At 42.6% G+C, this 15,340-nt stretch overlaps 2 protein-coding genes across 6 annotated transcripts; one reads left to right on the top strand and one right to left on the bottom strand.

The window, feature by feature from the left end:
- Window positions 1-568: 568 nt before the first annotated feature.
- On the bottom strand, window positions 569-7,029 carry LOC134467265 (protein zwilch homolog). 5 transcript variants are annotated; one of them, XM_063221166.1, is made up of 6 exons: window positions 6,693-7,025; window positions 3,694-3,777; window positions 3,084-3,220; window positions 2,510-2,600; window positions 799-951; window positions 569-650 (listed from the first exon to the last, which is right to left on the bottom strand). In XM_063221166.1, exons 2-6 carry the CDS (start codon window positions 3,742-3,744, stop codon window positions 576-578), a joined length of 507 nt encoding a protein of 168 aa, XP_063077236.1. In that variant the 5' UTR covers window positions 3,745-3,777; window positions 6,693-7,025; the 3' UTR covers window positions 569-575. The 5 variants fall into 5 exon arrangements, with proteins under 5 accessions (XP_063077236.1, XP_063077238.1, XP_063077235.1 ...); XM_063221168.1 differs by having other exon boundaries at window positions 569-903; window positions 6,693-7,029; XM_063221165.1 differs by having other exon boundaries at window positions 569-951; window positions 2,522-2,600; window positions 6,693-7,028.
- Window positions 7,030-7,420: 391 nt separating this feature from the next.
- On the top strand, window positions 7,421-14,960 carry tob1b (transducer of ERBB2, 1b). Its single transcript, XM_063221803.1, has 3 exons — window positions 7,421-7,645; window positions 9,398-9,812; window positions 12,485-14,960. The coding sequence occupies exons 2-3, from the start codon at window positions 9,660-9,662 to the stop codon at window positions 13,493-13,495; spliced, it is 1,164 nt and encodes a 387-aa protein (XP_063077873.1). The 5' UTR covers window positions 7,421-7,645; window positions 9,398-9,659; the 3' UTR covers window positions 13,496-14,960.
- Window positions 14,961-15,340: the final 380 nt, after the last annotated feature.

Here is a 15,340-nt window from a genome sequence, read left to right as displayed (position 1 = left end):
GAGAAAGAAGAGTGGCTACATGACAAGCGCAAAAGATAACGCATACCCTAAATTGGACGCGGCAAATGTGCTAAAATCACTGACAAGTTGTTTAAAACTAAAAACATAAGGTCGTGCTAATGTGGTTCGGCCCGTCGGAGGTGGGGATTGAGGAACCACTGCTGGACGGCTCGATAGGTTGGGACACTGGGGCCGCGAGCGGACAGGTGGTGCTGGATAATGAAGAGGAGGAGGAGGTGGTGTAGGTGTAGGAGAGGGTTCGAGCAGGGGAAGAAAAGATGAGGAGACGGGAGACGAGACGTGACTCAGGGATATTGAGGTTAGTCTTCACCCCAGCACACCCTCTAGCTAATGCAGTGTAGCCAAGTTTGGATACCTCTATTACCCATAGGCCTACCGTCTGGTGATAACTATGCACTGCTTGTTTCGTTTCTCTTGCCTGGGACCAAGTTGTCATCCTGACTTCATCAAATCACTCGCAAACATGTACTCATTTTGATGCCTTTCCCTGCCCTTCTCTTGTAATGGTGTAATGCCAGCATAGAAATCTTTCATTTGTCTTGTCTTTGTAGGTTTCATAAAAAGGACTTGTGGCAGGTTTTTTTTGACCTTCTGAACTCAGGATGGGCATCTTCTTCAATCTTCATTTGCTTTGAAAGAAGTATGTAAATAACATCCATTATTAATATTACACTTACATCAGCATCATAGTAGAGTAACTTCATTAAAATGAATCAAGTCATGAAAGTTTGTTTTTGTTATGAATATAAACAAGTATACTATACAGTGCTTGCTCACCAGTACGGCTTCAGAGGACTTTGGTGGCATCTGCAGGATCTTCTCCCTGTTGCTCCACCTGAAGACACCGGCAATGCTGCACTGCGACTCGATGGTGTTCTCCACCTGCATGGAGCCAAACAGGTTATACTGCGCATAGCCCTTGGTGTCCACCTGCACAAAACAACAACACAAAAACACATAATCATCTACTCCGCGGCCGACCCGAGTTCGAGTCCGGCTCGGGTCCTTTGCCGACCCTTCTCCATCTCTCTCTCCCAACTCACTTCCTGCCATTACTACACTGTCCTATCGAAATAAAGGCAACCCCCCCCCAAAAAAAAAATATTTCAAAAAAAGAAAGTGTGAAGGGCTAACTAATGTCTTACTACAGATGCGTAGTGTCTCGATCTGGTGCATCTTCATCAGTTTATCCAACTTTATGAAAGATGACTTGTCTTCTCTTGCCCCTGCCCTTATTTTACTGCAAACCTGTCCTACTGACACGGATGTCTATTTTCTGTTAGTTATTTTTTCAGTGCAGTAAGACTAACAACACACATGTGGTGGATCTCCAATTTATCTGGGCGTTGGTAAGCCATTTCTCCGAGGACTCTGATGAAGACGCATGTAGAAATATTAGTCTTACTGCACTTATTATTTAGTCCTGCTCTGGTTTATTTGCTTAAGCCAGGTTGTACAACCATAGCTAATGCCAATAAACTAATTAGTAATATAATTGGTAATTCATGTACAAGTAACGCATGTGCTTCTCAGATAATCCAGTGAATAATAATAATAATTTAATTCAATAATGTTTAATACAATGGTGGCATTAGCTTAGCTTAGTTGCATCACCCTGATGTCTGCTGCTACTACTACAAAATCGTCATTGACCTAGATGTACAAAGGGGTTGTGATCGTAATTAAATCTGAGATGCTCTTGAGTAAGGCTTCTCACCCCACTTGCTCAATGTACTTGAAATAATAATTGTAAGTTTGTTCTGGATAAGCTAAGGGTGGTTTAAAAAAATGACACTGAAAATGAAAATCTCTGAGTCTGATCAAAGTCCCTTTGATTGGGAAAAAGTGCCCTCTTCCTATTAAAACTAAAGATCTCAGCCTCTGAAGTACATAAAAACATGATATAAGCTGCATTTTAAAGCTAGGACCCTCATCTTGCATTAGAATGTGTGAGTTCAGTTCTAACATATCCACATTTTTAATAAAAAAGCTAAAATCTCAAGAGCCTGAATACGTTGCATATGTCGCTCCAGGCACCAAAGCTTAAATAACGTATACACAGCATCAGCCTAAAATGGGTTAAATATGGTCTCTGGTCTAGCAGTGCATTCCATTTGGCATTGGTGATAAGTCTCTGTGGTGTTCCCCTAACATTCAAGACAGAAGTGACAAAATGTGTGCCTTAATTTCTCAGACACGGAAATAAATACTTCGGAGCAACACAAAAGAGTCTACCGGAAATTGAAATTTCAAAAAGAAGTTCAGTGACATACAACTACACTCTTTCAACTAAAATGACCTGGATGAATGATCATCTCCAATGAAAATCCAGTATTGAGATGCAGACTATGGTCAAATGGACACGACTGGTCAGAGAAGCTCATTAAGAACCTTTGCTGTGAATTGTGTACAGGTTGATGGCAGTAACTTTGTGGCCAATGGAGATGGGCTCTGCACCAAGCCATGCCGTGCCCAGGAGGTCACTCACATCACAGCGTACCCGAAGAGGAGGCAGTGGGACACCTGCCGACGTAGGCATGTTCTGGAACCAGCTCATTGTGTACCACGACAACAACTGTCTGTGGTAAACACATGGGGAAATAACAGCATGAAGATGGTAAGCCAATACAAAAGAAATTGAGACTATGGCCATAATAGCGATGATTATGTTAATATTAATTCATACATATTAATTCTTAGGACGCCAGACTTAAGGTTGCCGGTTCGACTCGCGACCTGCCAGGTTGGTGGGAGGAGTAATTAACCAGTGCTCTCCCCCATCCTCCTGACTGAGGTACCCTGAGCATAGTATCGTCCCGCCGCACTGCTCACTTGGGGCACCACTGAGGGCTCCCCCTTGCACGGGTGAGGCATAAATGCAATTTCGTTGTGTGCAGCATGCAGGGAACACTTGTGTGCTGTGGAGTGCTGTGTCACAATGACAATGGGAGTTGGAGTTTCCCAACAGGCTTTCACGGCTTTCACCTTTTTTAGGTGCGTTTTAGGTTAACCTTGTGAATAGTATTTATGTGTAATGCTATTCTAGTAGTCCCAAATGTTACCTTGCTGTCTTCATTGGAAGCGGTTGAGGACCGATGTCCCTCTTCTGTTCCTCACCAGTTTCCTCTGGATCATGCAGGTCATCGCAGGGCAGTGAGCCTTCAGCTTCTTCCCTGTCCTTTCCATTTTCTAGCTTCAACTGGAGACAGAGTGGGGGTGCTTGAGTAAGGCAATGCAGACAATCAAACAAAATAATATAAAAATGCCAGGTGCCTCATAAAGTAGGCTAATTACTTTTTGAGTAGAGGCAGATTTCTGCATATCAACTTGTGCAGTGCTACTTTGTTCTCTACCAAGGAGATCTGGACGTCGTTGTATGACAACAAAAGGATGATTACATATTTGTTAGTTAAGTTGTGAGCCAGTTCTGCCCAGCTCACAGACTTCTATTATACAAGTCAGTGGCCCAGCTGCTTAACCCATTTTAGCCCAAGCCCTTCTTTGGAAAGGGTGCCCTCTGCCTATTAAATCCTACATATCTCAGCCTCCGAAGCACATAAAAACATGAAATGAGATGGATTTAAAAGCTAGGACCCTCATTTTGCATTAGAATGTGTTCATTCAGCTCTAACATAGCCACATTTTAAATAAAAAAACTCAAATCTCAAGAACCTGAATGCAGCGCGTCTCCAGGCTAAAATCCAAATGGCCAAGATGAACCATCACAGAACAACATACTTTAATTTTAACAGGTGCCTGGAAAACATTGTACAGACAACATGAGTATACAACAAAGCACAAACCATGAACAAAATGTCAACAATTTCATTTCACACAATTACACAAGCGTGCTTATCAAGCAAGTGCCTACATCACATAGTCATTACCAGTTTTTCCCTGTCCCAAAATCTTCTCTGATATATTCAGTATTCATATCTAATCATCCAATCCAATGTGAAATACAAACGCTGCATAAATCAACAGTATCTTCTTCTTCTTCTTCGGTAAGGGTTATTGGCGGTTTACAAACAAAGTGTATTACCGCCACCTACTGGGCTGAGGTGTGATCCTTTTTTGGGATTTAACTACTCGCTGATTATATCACAAGGGGAAAAACAAATACAAAAAAAGAGGTAATAACAAAATAAATAAATAAATAAATAAATATCATCATAGCTTAAATAAATAATCAAAAAGTGCAATGTGGTGTTCAAATCCTTTCTGCAAGTCCTGTCTCACTCAGGAACCTAACTATTGCTGACACTTGGGGTGCACTCAACAAGCTCTGTAGTGTTAGAGGTGTCTTAACAGTCCTTCTCAACTTTTCTCTCTCTTCATTATATTGTGAGCAGTGCAGAAGTACGTGTTCCACTCCCTCTCTTTCGTTACAGTATAAGCATGTGCCTGTCTGGTGTTTTCCTATTGTAAATAGACCACTGTTCAGGGCTGTGTGCCCAATCCTCAGTCTAGAAATCAAAACCTGTTCCCTGCGTGTCTGGTCACCCCCCCACCTAGGACCAACAGACTTCTGCAGTTGATAAAGATGTCTCCCCTTCTTTTCTGTGTCCCATCTCTCCTGCCATAATTTATTAACATTTTCTTTAATTACTGTTCTAAGTTCTGAATTATTTAGTGGAACTTCAAGTTCAACTGCATCCGCCTTAACGGCTTCTTTTGCCAGATAGTCTGCTTTTTCATTGCCCTCTACTCCCTTATGTGCAGGGACCCATAAAAACTGGACAAATAAATTTTGTTGTGTCAAAAGAAAAACAAACTGGTGAATTTTATTTAATAAATCTTGGCGACATGTTGAATTCCCACTAAGGATGCTCGTCAAAGATGACATAGAATCTGAACATATGACTACATCCCTAGGCTTCACTTCCTCTATCCACTGTAGGGCCATCAAGATGGCAAGCATCTCTGCTGTATATATAGAGAGAAAATCAGATGTCCTCTTCTTAACAGCAACATCAAACAGAGGAACGTAAAAGGCTGCTCCTGTTCTACCATTTTCAGTTCTAGAGGCATCTGTATATATCTGTGTGGCATGACCATACATTCCATCTATGAATTGTTGTACGTTTTGATAAACAGCTCTAGATTTTAAAATGTTCTTGGCTTGCATATTGACAGTGGGAAAGCAGAACAGCCAAGGTGGAATGGTTGATCCCATGTCAGTGTTACATAGGGTTACATTGCAGTCTTTCACTAAACTAGCATGCAGTTTACTTTCCCACCCAAAGCTACGCATAGATTTTCCATATTCCCAGCACGCAGTAAGAATTTGCTTAGTGGGGTGGCTGTCCGCACTACCCTGCAGCTTAGACCAATATGTGGACGATATCTGTAACCGCCTTAGGTCAAGTGGCATCTCCCCTGTTTCCACCTGTAATGCAGGGATAGACGATGTTCTGAACGCACCACAGCAGATACGCATTGCCGACGCTTGTATTCGGTCTAATTCTAACAGGGTCGTTTTAGCAGCTGAACTGTAAACAATACAGCCATAATCTATGGCAGGTCTGATTAAAGCAGTGTAGATCCTAATGAGGGATGTCCTTGAGGCCCCCCACTCATTTCCTGCTACACACTTAAGTACATTGACACTCCGCTTGCATTTATCTACTGTCTTCCTGATATGAGCTTTAAAAGAAAGTTTGACGTCAAACCACACACCTAGGTATCTGACACTGTCAACCTGCTTAAGCAGCTGTCCATACAGAGTGAGATTAACTGAAGGATTGACATTCTTCTTGCTAAAACAGATGACCTGGGTCTTCTCGACTGACAGATGAAAGCCCCACTCATGTGACCATCTCTCAACCTGACCAATGGCCGTTTGCATTCTGTCCTGAAGGATATGGGTATTTTTCCCTCTAACCCATAATGCCCCGTCATCGGCGTAAAGGGCTTTACTAAGTCTGGCGTCCACATAATCAAACACATCATTAATCATGATATTAAAGAGTATTGGGCTACAAACACTCCCTTGAGGTGTACCATTCTGTATACTATAAGTATTTGAGTGAGCTAGACCAACTCTGACCTCTATAGTCCTGCCTTTCAAGAAGTCCCTAACCCAATTAAACATTTTCCCATGGATTCCCATTTTGTGTAGCTTTAACAACAGGCCCTCTTTCCAAAGCATGTCATATGCCTTTTCAATGTCAAATAAGACTGCCAAAACTGTTTCTTTATTTACTTGTGCTTTCCTAATCTCATTTTCCAAACAGACAATAGGATCCATAGTTGTGCGGTTACATCTAAATCCACTTTGATGAGGAGTAAGTAGACCTCTTCTCTCCAAATCATACACCAACCTTTTGGTAATCATTCTCTCCATAAGTTTACAAAGATTTGAAGTGAGTGCTATGGGCCTATAACTCCTCACATCTGCCTTATCTTTGCCTGGCTTTGCCACTGGAACAATAGTTGAGTGTTTCCAACAAGAAGGTAGTCTACCTGACTCCCACACTCTATTATACAACTTAAGGATCTCATATTTAGCCATATCAGACAACACATCAATCATCCTATAACATATACCGTCTTTACCTGGAGATGTATTTCTGGCCCCTACTAGTGCTCTATTCAGTTCGAATAAAGTAAATCAACAGTATGAAAATCACACCAGCTTATGTTTGTAAACTTTTGCAGGGACCTCTTACCTTTCGATGATATTCACGAAATTACGAATGAAATTGAATAGTCGCATGTCAATGACATCACGCACTGCTGGCGATTTTTTTTTTGCTTTGACATTTTCGCAAAAAAAAATGTTATTATAAGTTCAAATGTCCTTAATGCAAAAATATATGCACGCAGTGAAAAGCTGTAATCTAAACAAGCAATTCGCTTTTAATATGCCGTCTCTATCTGTCATTTTAATTCATCTGGCTTTAAAAGCAATATGAAAACGAGTCTAAAATAACCAACACAATGGTGCATTTTATTGTGCCATTTAAATACTTTGCCGTTGTCCATTGACATTAATTACTGAATGTTTATTTTGTGGAAATTTCGCTTCAGTAACGTAAAAAAATCGGCTCAATGCAAATATGGCAGACGAGCGCAGAACAGCGTCTCCTGCTGCGCATGTGTCGAAGGCACAGCAGAATGTGCTATTCTGTCATTTTCCGGACGTGCTATTTTGCCAGCATGTGACATTTTCCATTGGAGGCCGGGTTGCATAGAAGAGGTATGTACAGGGGCAGTGTTGATTGGCTTCCTGTAATGTCCAACAGCGTTTCGGGTTTCGCTGTGAAACATGTGACGTCAGATCAAAACGGCCCAATCAAATGTCTGTGTGGTTTGTTGACCTCCGAGAGCCGCATCACCGCCTCCACTGTGTCCGTGGCGGAGGACTACTATATATTCAAGTCAAGCTAACCAGGAAAGGACAGAGTTGTAAAAACTCCCAGGCAGACGGGAGTAGTGGCCTGCTGAGACGAAAATATTCCTTCACAGTTTGAAAATCACTTGTATATTAATCTGACCTAACTGGAACAATACCCATAGTCGAGCATTTTTCCCGGTGAAAGAATTGTTTCGTTCAAGTATTCCTGAACAGATCTGTGAAGCTTTGAGGTGTTTCTACATTTCCAGAGACGCCGCCTTGAATGTAAGTATTAACATTGGAATTCCTAGCGAGATTACGCGTGCAATCGGTTTTGTTTTCATCGAATCAACATCGTACAAGCCCTTCGGTTAACACCGTGTTGCTTTTGCAGATTGTCATTTGTTTTAGAGACCGAATATATATTGTGTTTTCTATTCTGACAAGCACAGCCTTTGATTACTAACCATTTGGTTTGGAAGAAGTCATTAGCCAACGTTAGAATGACCAATCATTTCATTATTAGCCTAGGAACTCTACTTTGGCTACCCCTGCGCTGTTGGCTAAATGAATACTGTGCAAAACGGTTGTTTTTCTATTCCCTTGGCTCACCACTCTCCATATGCAGTCAGCTGATAATGTTAGCTGACGGAGGGGAGCTAACACGTCAACAACCATTTCGGAGGTCTTGGCAGTATTGTCGAAATGCCTTGAGAAATGCAAACATTTCCTTTGACTAAAACAAAAACAGCAGTTTCTTTGGTCTGCGTTTCGTGGACGGAGTAGCCTATTTCCGATTATTTGGTTTGGTAGACGCTTGCTGTCAAGCAGGGCAAATTGGTATTCATCCGACGTGAGCTTGCCAGGTTTTCAGCCCACTAAGGTTGGGTCAGTCAAAGTAAAGGGTTGGCACTCAGTTGGTCTGTATCGTTGGTAATGACACCCAATAGTTTGCCTATCAATTGAATAACCCAGGGTTGGAAATTGTCCATAAGTATCCGGCGTCGTGTTGGTTACACTGATGAGTGCCCAGATTAAAATAGCTACCAAGTAGATCCACCATGGGAGCTGTGATTATTCTTGTTGGATACATTAGGATTCATGTCTGAACTAGTCCTGTCTCTATCTGTGGACTGTGCAGCTTGATGTCAGGCTGGGGTCATCTGGCAAGCCCAAAACTGAGTCACTTCGTCATAAACTAATTCCAGATAGGTTTGCTAATTGTGGGACCAAAGCACAACGCCGACTATTGGTGGCTGACTGCCTGCCTGGAGGCGAAAGGAGATAATCTATTGCGCAATATATCTTGTGTGTCGCAGTGTGTTTAAAAATGCTCCACATTTCCACTGAGCAAAGGCGTTTTCTATGTAACATTTAGTCATGAATGTGTTGAGTTTATTATGTAACCGAGTTATCCCTCTGTTGTCGTATGGCTCTCCTCTCGCATACCAAATAGCTTTACGGGGCATGGAATGGCAAACGTCAGGATGGCTGCTTTTTGCAATGTTTCTGTTTCACCATAGTTCTATGCATAGGTCTATTACATTGTGGACTTGGTTGGTTTATTTTGGGATGAGCAGTAGGATTTTCGTTCACTGTGTCACGTCGACTGGGGACGCGTCAGGGACACGAAGGATTACTGTTCCCTCAGACCACAAGTCGCACTTAATGCATGCCATAATGTAAACACTTCCACCGATTAGATCAATTGCATCCTTCTATTTTTGGGCCATTGATCAAATTGGATGTTCAGTCATATGTAAACATAGACTAATAAGTTATTTATATAGTCTACTCTTTCTTTCCCAGCTAATGATTTTCCAGCTAGTGTTTTTTGTCTGAAGGTTGTTCTGCTTGGAGTAAAACTGCTACCTATGTGCTTGGACTAGGCTACACATGGTTTTGACTGCACATGTTTTTGAACAGTTTGGATCTATTGTCTTTTCCATTTTTTTCAACGATATTGTATACTATTCCCTGTGGGAGAAACATGTATAATTTTGACATTTTGCTTTTCCTTTCTTCCATTTTTTCAAGGATTCATAAGACTGCTCCCTGTGGGATAGACGTTTTCATCACACCACCAGCACCACTTTTCACTCCTCCCTCCACTCCACACCACCAAAGTTTCGCTCAGCCCCACATTGCCATCCGCTGCCTTGGAGCTTTCACACTCTGTTAAAGACCCTCCACTCCACTGGAACCAGGAAAAAGACCACCAACATCGCCATCATTACCACCACCACCACCCGAGATTACTACTAATACCACCGCCATTAACAGGGACCTTGCAGCAGTGATGCAGTTGGAAATCCAAGTAGCTCTCAACTTCATCATCTCCTACCTTTACAACAAGCTCCCGCGCCGCAGAGTCAACATCTTTGGCGAGGAACTCGAGAGGCAGCTCAAGAAGAAGTATGAGGGCCACTGGTACCCGGACAAGCCATACAAGGTATATAAGAGATAATAGTAATAATAATAATGATAATCATAACGAGGTAGACATACTGGGTATATGGAAATAATAAGGTAGCCATACAAGGCACCTGAAATACATAATTCTGCAATTTTTCCACTTTTGGCCAACCAGGGGCCCACTGGCAGGTGGGGCCTCTAGGCTGCAGCCATATCTAGCCTGTGCATGAATCTGACCCTGGTAACATGGTCTCCTGTTAGGAGTAATGGCATGCAGTATAGTGAGGTCTACTGGTTCCCTGGCAACCCACACAAGGTACCTGGCAGACAGTCGGGTACTGTAGTAAAGTGGAGTCAAATGGAGTGGAGTAGAGATGCTTTATGGACTGCTGCAGTATGAGGGTCATTGGTACCCAGCCAAGCCACACGGGGTACGCAGTGCTACATCCACCATCTATTTACATTGCCTTCAAGGTACATGAGCTAAACAACATATTCTCATTCTGTTGGTAGATACATGTTTCAGTAGCTCCTACTGTAGTGTAGCATAGTGGAGAAATGTTATTGATTGCTGGAGAAGTATGATGGCCACTGGTCCCCAGAAGAGCCATACAAGGTACAGTGGAGTGGTGCAGTGTAGTGTAGTGTAGTGTAGTGTAGTAGTGGAGACCTAACTTGTCCGGGGTTGAGGCATGACAGCCAGTCTATGCTGAAAAGATCATACAGGGGTCATAGTTGGCAGTACATGCAAGGACTATAAACAGACATACACGGCACATGGGCTAAGCGGCGCAGTCTTGACTTGTTGGTAGAGTAATCCCGTGTAGCATAGTGGAAAGGTGGCTTAGTGATTGCTGCAGGAGTACAGTATTAGGGCCACTGGTATCCAGAAGAGCCGTACAAGGTATATACCAATACATCTAAGACCTAGTATGTACGTATAGCCTCAACCTGTCAGAAGAGGGGAGTAGTATGGTGGAGAGATGGTTTATTGATTTAAGAGGTATGGGGACACCATAGAAGGTACATATCAGTACATGAAAGACCTACAAATTCACATGAACAACTAAACTGCACAACCCCAATCTGTTAGTAATCTACGGTAGTGTAATAGTGAGAGGTTTATTGATGGCTAGTAGTACGAGTGCCACTGGTGTCCCGGCAAGCCACACAAAGTACACACTAGTACATGCAAGGCCTACTAACAGACATAAGCGAATTTAATTAGCATCAGTTGTTTTTGTAGAGTTACCCATTGTGTTATGGTGAAGAGAGGTACTTTATTGATTTGAAATATGAAGGCCATCGATGTCCAGACAAGCCATACAAGGTACTTAGTGCTTGCACAGAGCTTGTTTAAAAGCTATGTGGTCTCTGCGTATTGATGAATAATAAACAGTGAGTAGTGTATAGTGATGGGGCTACCCATACAAGGCAGACATGCAGTATGCCAAGCTACACTGTACACACTGCAGCCATACTCTACTTATGTATGGACAAGATGTAGAAGGTACACGTGCAAAGCCCTTTTAAAAGGAAGTAAGTGGGTAGGCCCTTCATTATCCCACCATGGGGAAATTCACGTGTGTCGCAGCAGCAATATCACTCCTTCAACGTGTACAAAAATGGACGACATGCATACAAACACAAGACCAGAGAGTTTAAGTGGCACAGCCTCAGCCAATTAGTAGAATTAGTCTAGTGTGATGATAGTAGACACTTTATTGATTACTGAGAAAAATGAGGCCTTTGCTAAAAAACGAGGCCTACACTACTACATTGCCTTCCCCTCATTTATCTCTCTCCCCAGCTATGAATAAGTTACTTTAAAGTAAAAGGAATAACACCAAAGTCCACTATTTATGAACGAGCCATACCAGGTGCAAAGTCTGATTTGGAAAAAAGTTGCATGACCTCAACCTTTCATTCGAGTAGAGTCGTCTAATGTAGTAGCGTTGGTACTTTGCTATTGATCATGCTGGCTACCAGTGCCTAAGCCATACAAGATAAACATGAGGGAGGCCTACAAATGCAACTTCACCTCAAGCCATTAGTAGTGTCAGTATGTGCAGTTGAATAGAGATACTGTATAGATGCCTGAGATTGTGATGGGCAGTGGGGGTCGATTCTACTCTGTACAAGATGTGAGATACAAGATGTAAGATGTATGTGTAACATATGAGGTCATCTGCGCTAGTTCACCACTCTGGCTCTAACCTGTGACCTGCCAGTCAATGGGCATCGGAGGCACAGCACGATGCTGTTGAGATAAAGCTCCAGACAACTCCATCATAACAAATCCATCTAGTCTTTTCTACACAGTTGTGGACATACAGTCTACATTTTCACAGCTAACATTGTATTTGATGAGTAGCTGTACTATAATGCTCCAACTGCGCTTCAATCTCATTTGTCTCATTTGCTATTTGACTATGTTCTCTATGTACTAATTAATTTAGCCAGTCTCTACTCTGGTACTATGTATTTCTCATTCTTCATGTACAGTATACTTGCCTACAATCAGGGCTGGTCTGGGACAATACCCAATATTGATTTTTATCTTCTCTCCTCATCTGTGCTCCATCAGGGATCAGGCTTCCATTGCTTAGTGTATGCATATGGACACCTATGAACATTGATTATTGACCTTGTCTTGTCTTGTCTTCTCTTCTCTTCCTCTTCTCTTCGCTCTCTTCTGTACTCCCCCAGGGCTCCGGCTACAGGTGCCTGCACGTTGGCGAGAAGGTGGACCCCGTAGTGGAGCGGGCGGCGAAGGAGAGCGGCCTGGACATCGAGGACGTCCGCCACAACCTGCCGCAGGACCTGAGCGTGTGGATCGACCCCTTCGAGGTCTCCTACCAGATCGGCGAGAAGGGGCCTGTCAAGGTGCTCTATGTGGACGACAACGTGGAGAACAGCAACCACGGCAACAGCAACGGCGTCAACGGTATGGGGATGTCGGAGCTGGACAAGGAGATCCGCAACAGCTTCAACCCCGAGGCACAGGTCTTCATGCCCATCAGCGAGCCACTAGGGGTGTCCGCGGGCAGCAGCTCTCCCGAGTCCAGCTCTCCGTCTCCACCGTTTGGCCAGTCCTCGGCCGCCGTCAGCCCGTCGTTCCTGCCGCGCTCCACCCAGCCGCTCACCTTCACCACGGCGACCTTCGCCGCCACCAAGTTTGGCTCCACCAAGATGAAGAGCAGCGGACGCAACAACGGAAACGGTAACGCCGGTAACGGGAACAGCATCAACGGCAATGGCGTCAACAATAACATGAACATCGGTATCAACGGCGGTGTCAGCGGAGGCAGCAAGGTGACGCCCCCTCATCGCACGTCCCCCATCAACCACCTGGGCCTGAATGTGAACGTGAACAGCCTGCTGAAGCATAAAGCCATGTCCACATCCATGCACTCCCTCTATGGCCTGGGGCTGGGCAACCAGCAGCAGCAGAAGGCTTCCGCACTGTCCCCCAACGCAAAGGAGTTTGTCTTCTCCAGCCTGCAGGGCCCAGCTAGCGCTGGTGGTGTCGGCGGAGCATTCGGAGGGGACAGCAGCAACCCCCTGAACCCCCTCAGCCCGCTGCAGTACAGTAACGCCTTCGACATGTTCTCGGCCTACGGAAGCCTCAACGACAAGTCTCTCATGGACGGCCTCAGCTTCAGCCTGGGCAACTTGCAGTATTCTAACCAGCAGTTCCAGCCCGTCATGGCTAACTAAGCTAAACTAAACCAAGCTAAGCTAAGCTAAGCTAAGCTCAGCTAAGCTCAACACAACTGGACTCAACGCAACTAAAATGCGAAGATGAAGGTGTATTTATGACAAAATATGAATGTTGGCAAAAATTAAGTGAAGGATTATTAAAAACAAACAAATACAGAATAACGCACATTAGAAATGGACTCAAGGGATCAGTTCAGATCTCCTTCTCTCTATATATTACATATTATTAAAATAACAAACTATGGACATCAACCACAAGTTCCTGTCAGTCACTGGGAAGAGAATGAGCCCAAGGGTGTTTATTTTCAGCGCCCCCTTGAGTTAATCCTTACGAAAAGCAGTAACACTTTAGAAAAGGGTTCACATGTTGGCCACTAATACATGCCTAATTTCAGTTTGTATAAGTAAGAAGTGTTGAGGACCTATTGGGTCTTTATTACGATTATATCTAATAAGGGCCTTATTGGCAAGGATACAAGACATTTGTGAATACTTGCCTAACAAATTATTTATTTTGCTTAACACGTCATCAGTCGCTTATCCAGACAGTTAGGCAGGTTCTAAGGGCCAACACGTGAACCTCTAAATAAAGTGTCACCCAAAAAGCTTGTTTTACGGAAAAGTCCAAGCTTGGTTACTTGCTCATTGACATGCATCATCATTTTTGTCTTTTTTGTGTGTGTTTGTTTTCCTTTTTTTGCCAACCAAGCACAAACTTTTTTTTATTTTATACTATGTTTAAAAGAAAAAAAACTCTAAAACAAGGAAAAAATATGTACACACACACACACACGACAAGTTCAAGATCTTACATTGTTTTGAAGGATGCTAAGACTTGGGTTTATTTCTAAACAAAATTGGCACTAATATAACTATTATGGGGTTACTTGGTCTGTTTTTCTAATTGTATAATTTAATTGAGTACAAAGTTTGTAAGATATCAGAGTATATATATTGTTTCTACGACATGGTATTGCATTTATATCTTTTTACTACTTCAGTGATCTGTGATGGCTGCTGCAGCTTTACGTTGTCATTTTGTTTTTTTAAATGAAAAAAGAAAAATCACCTTTTTAGATCAGATATTCTAAAGATTGTGTACAGAATATTCCTTAGTGTTGGAATTAAAAGGATAGGAATATTTGCTTTTTTGAAAACATAAAGAGTCGTATTTTCTGTTAAGAGTTTAAAGGACTTTTATATTTATATATAAATATGAGCAGGTATTTATATATAAATATAAATTAATTAATTTTGTACCTACATTGTGCAATACTTGATAAAAATACAGTATAACAAAAGTATTTTGAGTCAGTGTCTTACATGTCAAGAGGGACTGAAATAGTTTATATTGTTAAGTTTGTATTAAAATGCTTAAAATATATGCTTGTCTTTATTTTTTTTAATTTCATATTTGCACCCTGGCCTTTTTCAATAAAATAAACTTCCGTCAAAGCATATACTCCTGATGTCTTGAGTTACTTCTTGTGCTGTAGATTAAAGGTTGTACCCATTTCTCAACTGCAATTAGAAGTCCGATGTTTCAGCACTTTGAACTGCACAGTCTGGTCTTTGTGTGTGTGGGTGGGTGTGTGTGTGTGTGTGTGTGTGTGTGTGTGTGTGTCCGTCCGTGTCCGTAGGCTATGTGGGTGTGTTGTTTTTCAGTTTGTTCCAGCTAATGTGTCAGCAGATGTCTATATGTTGCAACCAGCATTACTAAATCTTCTATTTTCACCCAGCCTGCACGTACGTCATACTTGCGTAGAAAACCCCTTTCTCACTAGCTTCTGGACTTACAGTAGCTAGAGTTGTGAAAGCTTGTCATGTGATCCCATGCACCCA

This window comes from Engraulis encrasicolus, chromosome 17 (genome assembly GCF_034702125.1).
Source record: "Engraulis encrasicolus isolate BLACKSEA-1 chromosome 17, IST_EnEncr_1.0, whole genome shotgun sequence".
Classification (NCBI taxonomy): Eukaryota; Metazoa; Chordata; class Actinopteri; order Clupeiformes; family Engraulidae; genus Engraulis; species Engraulis encrasicolus.
This window is presented reverse-complemented; position numbering and strand designations above follow the sequence as displayed.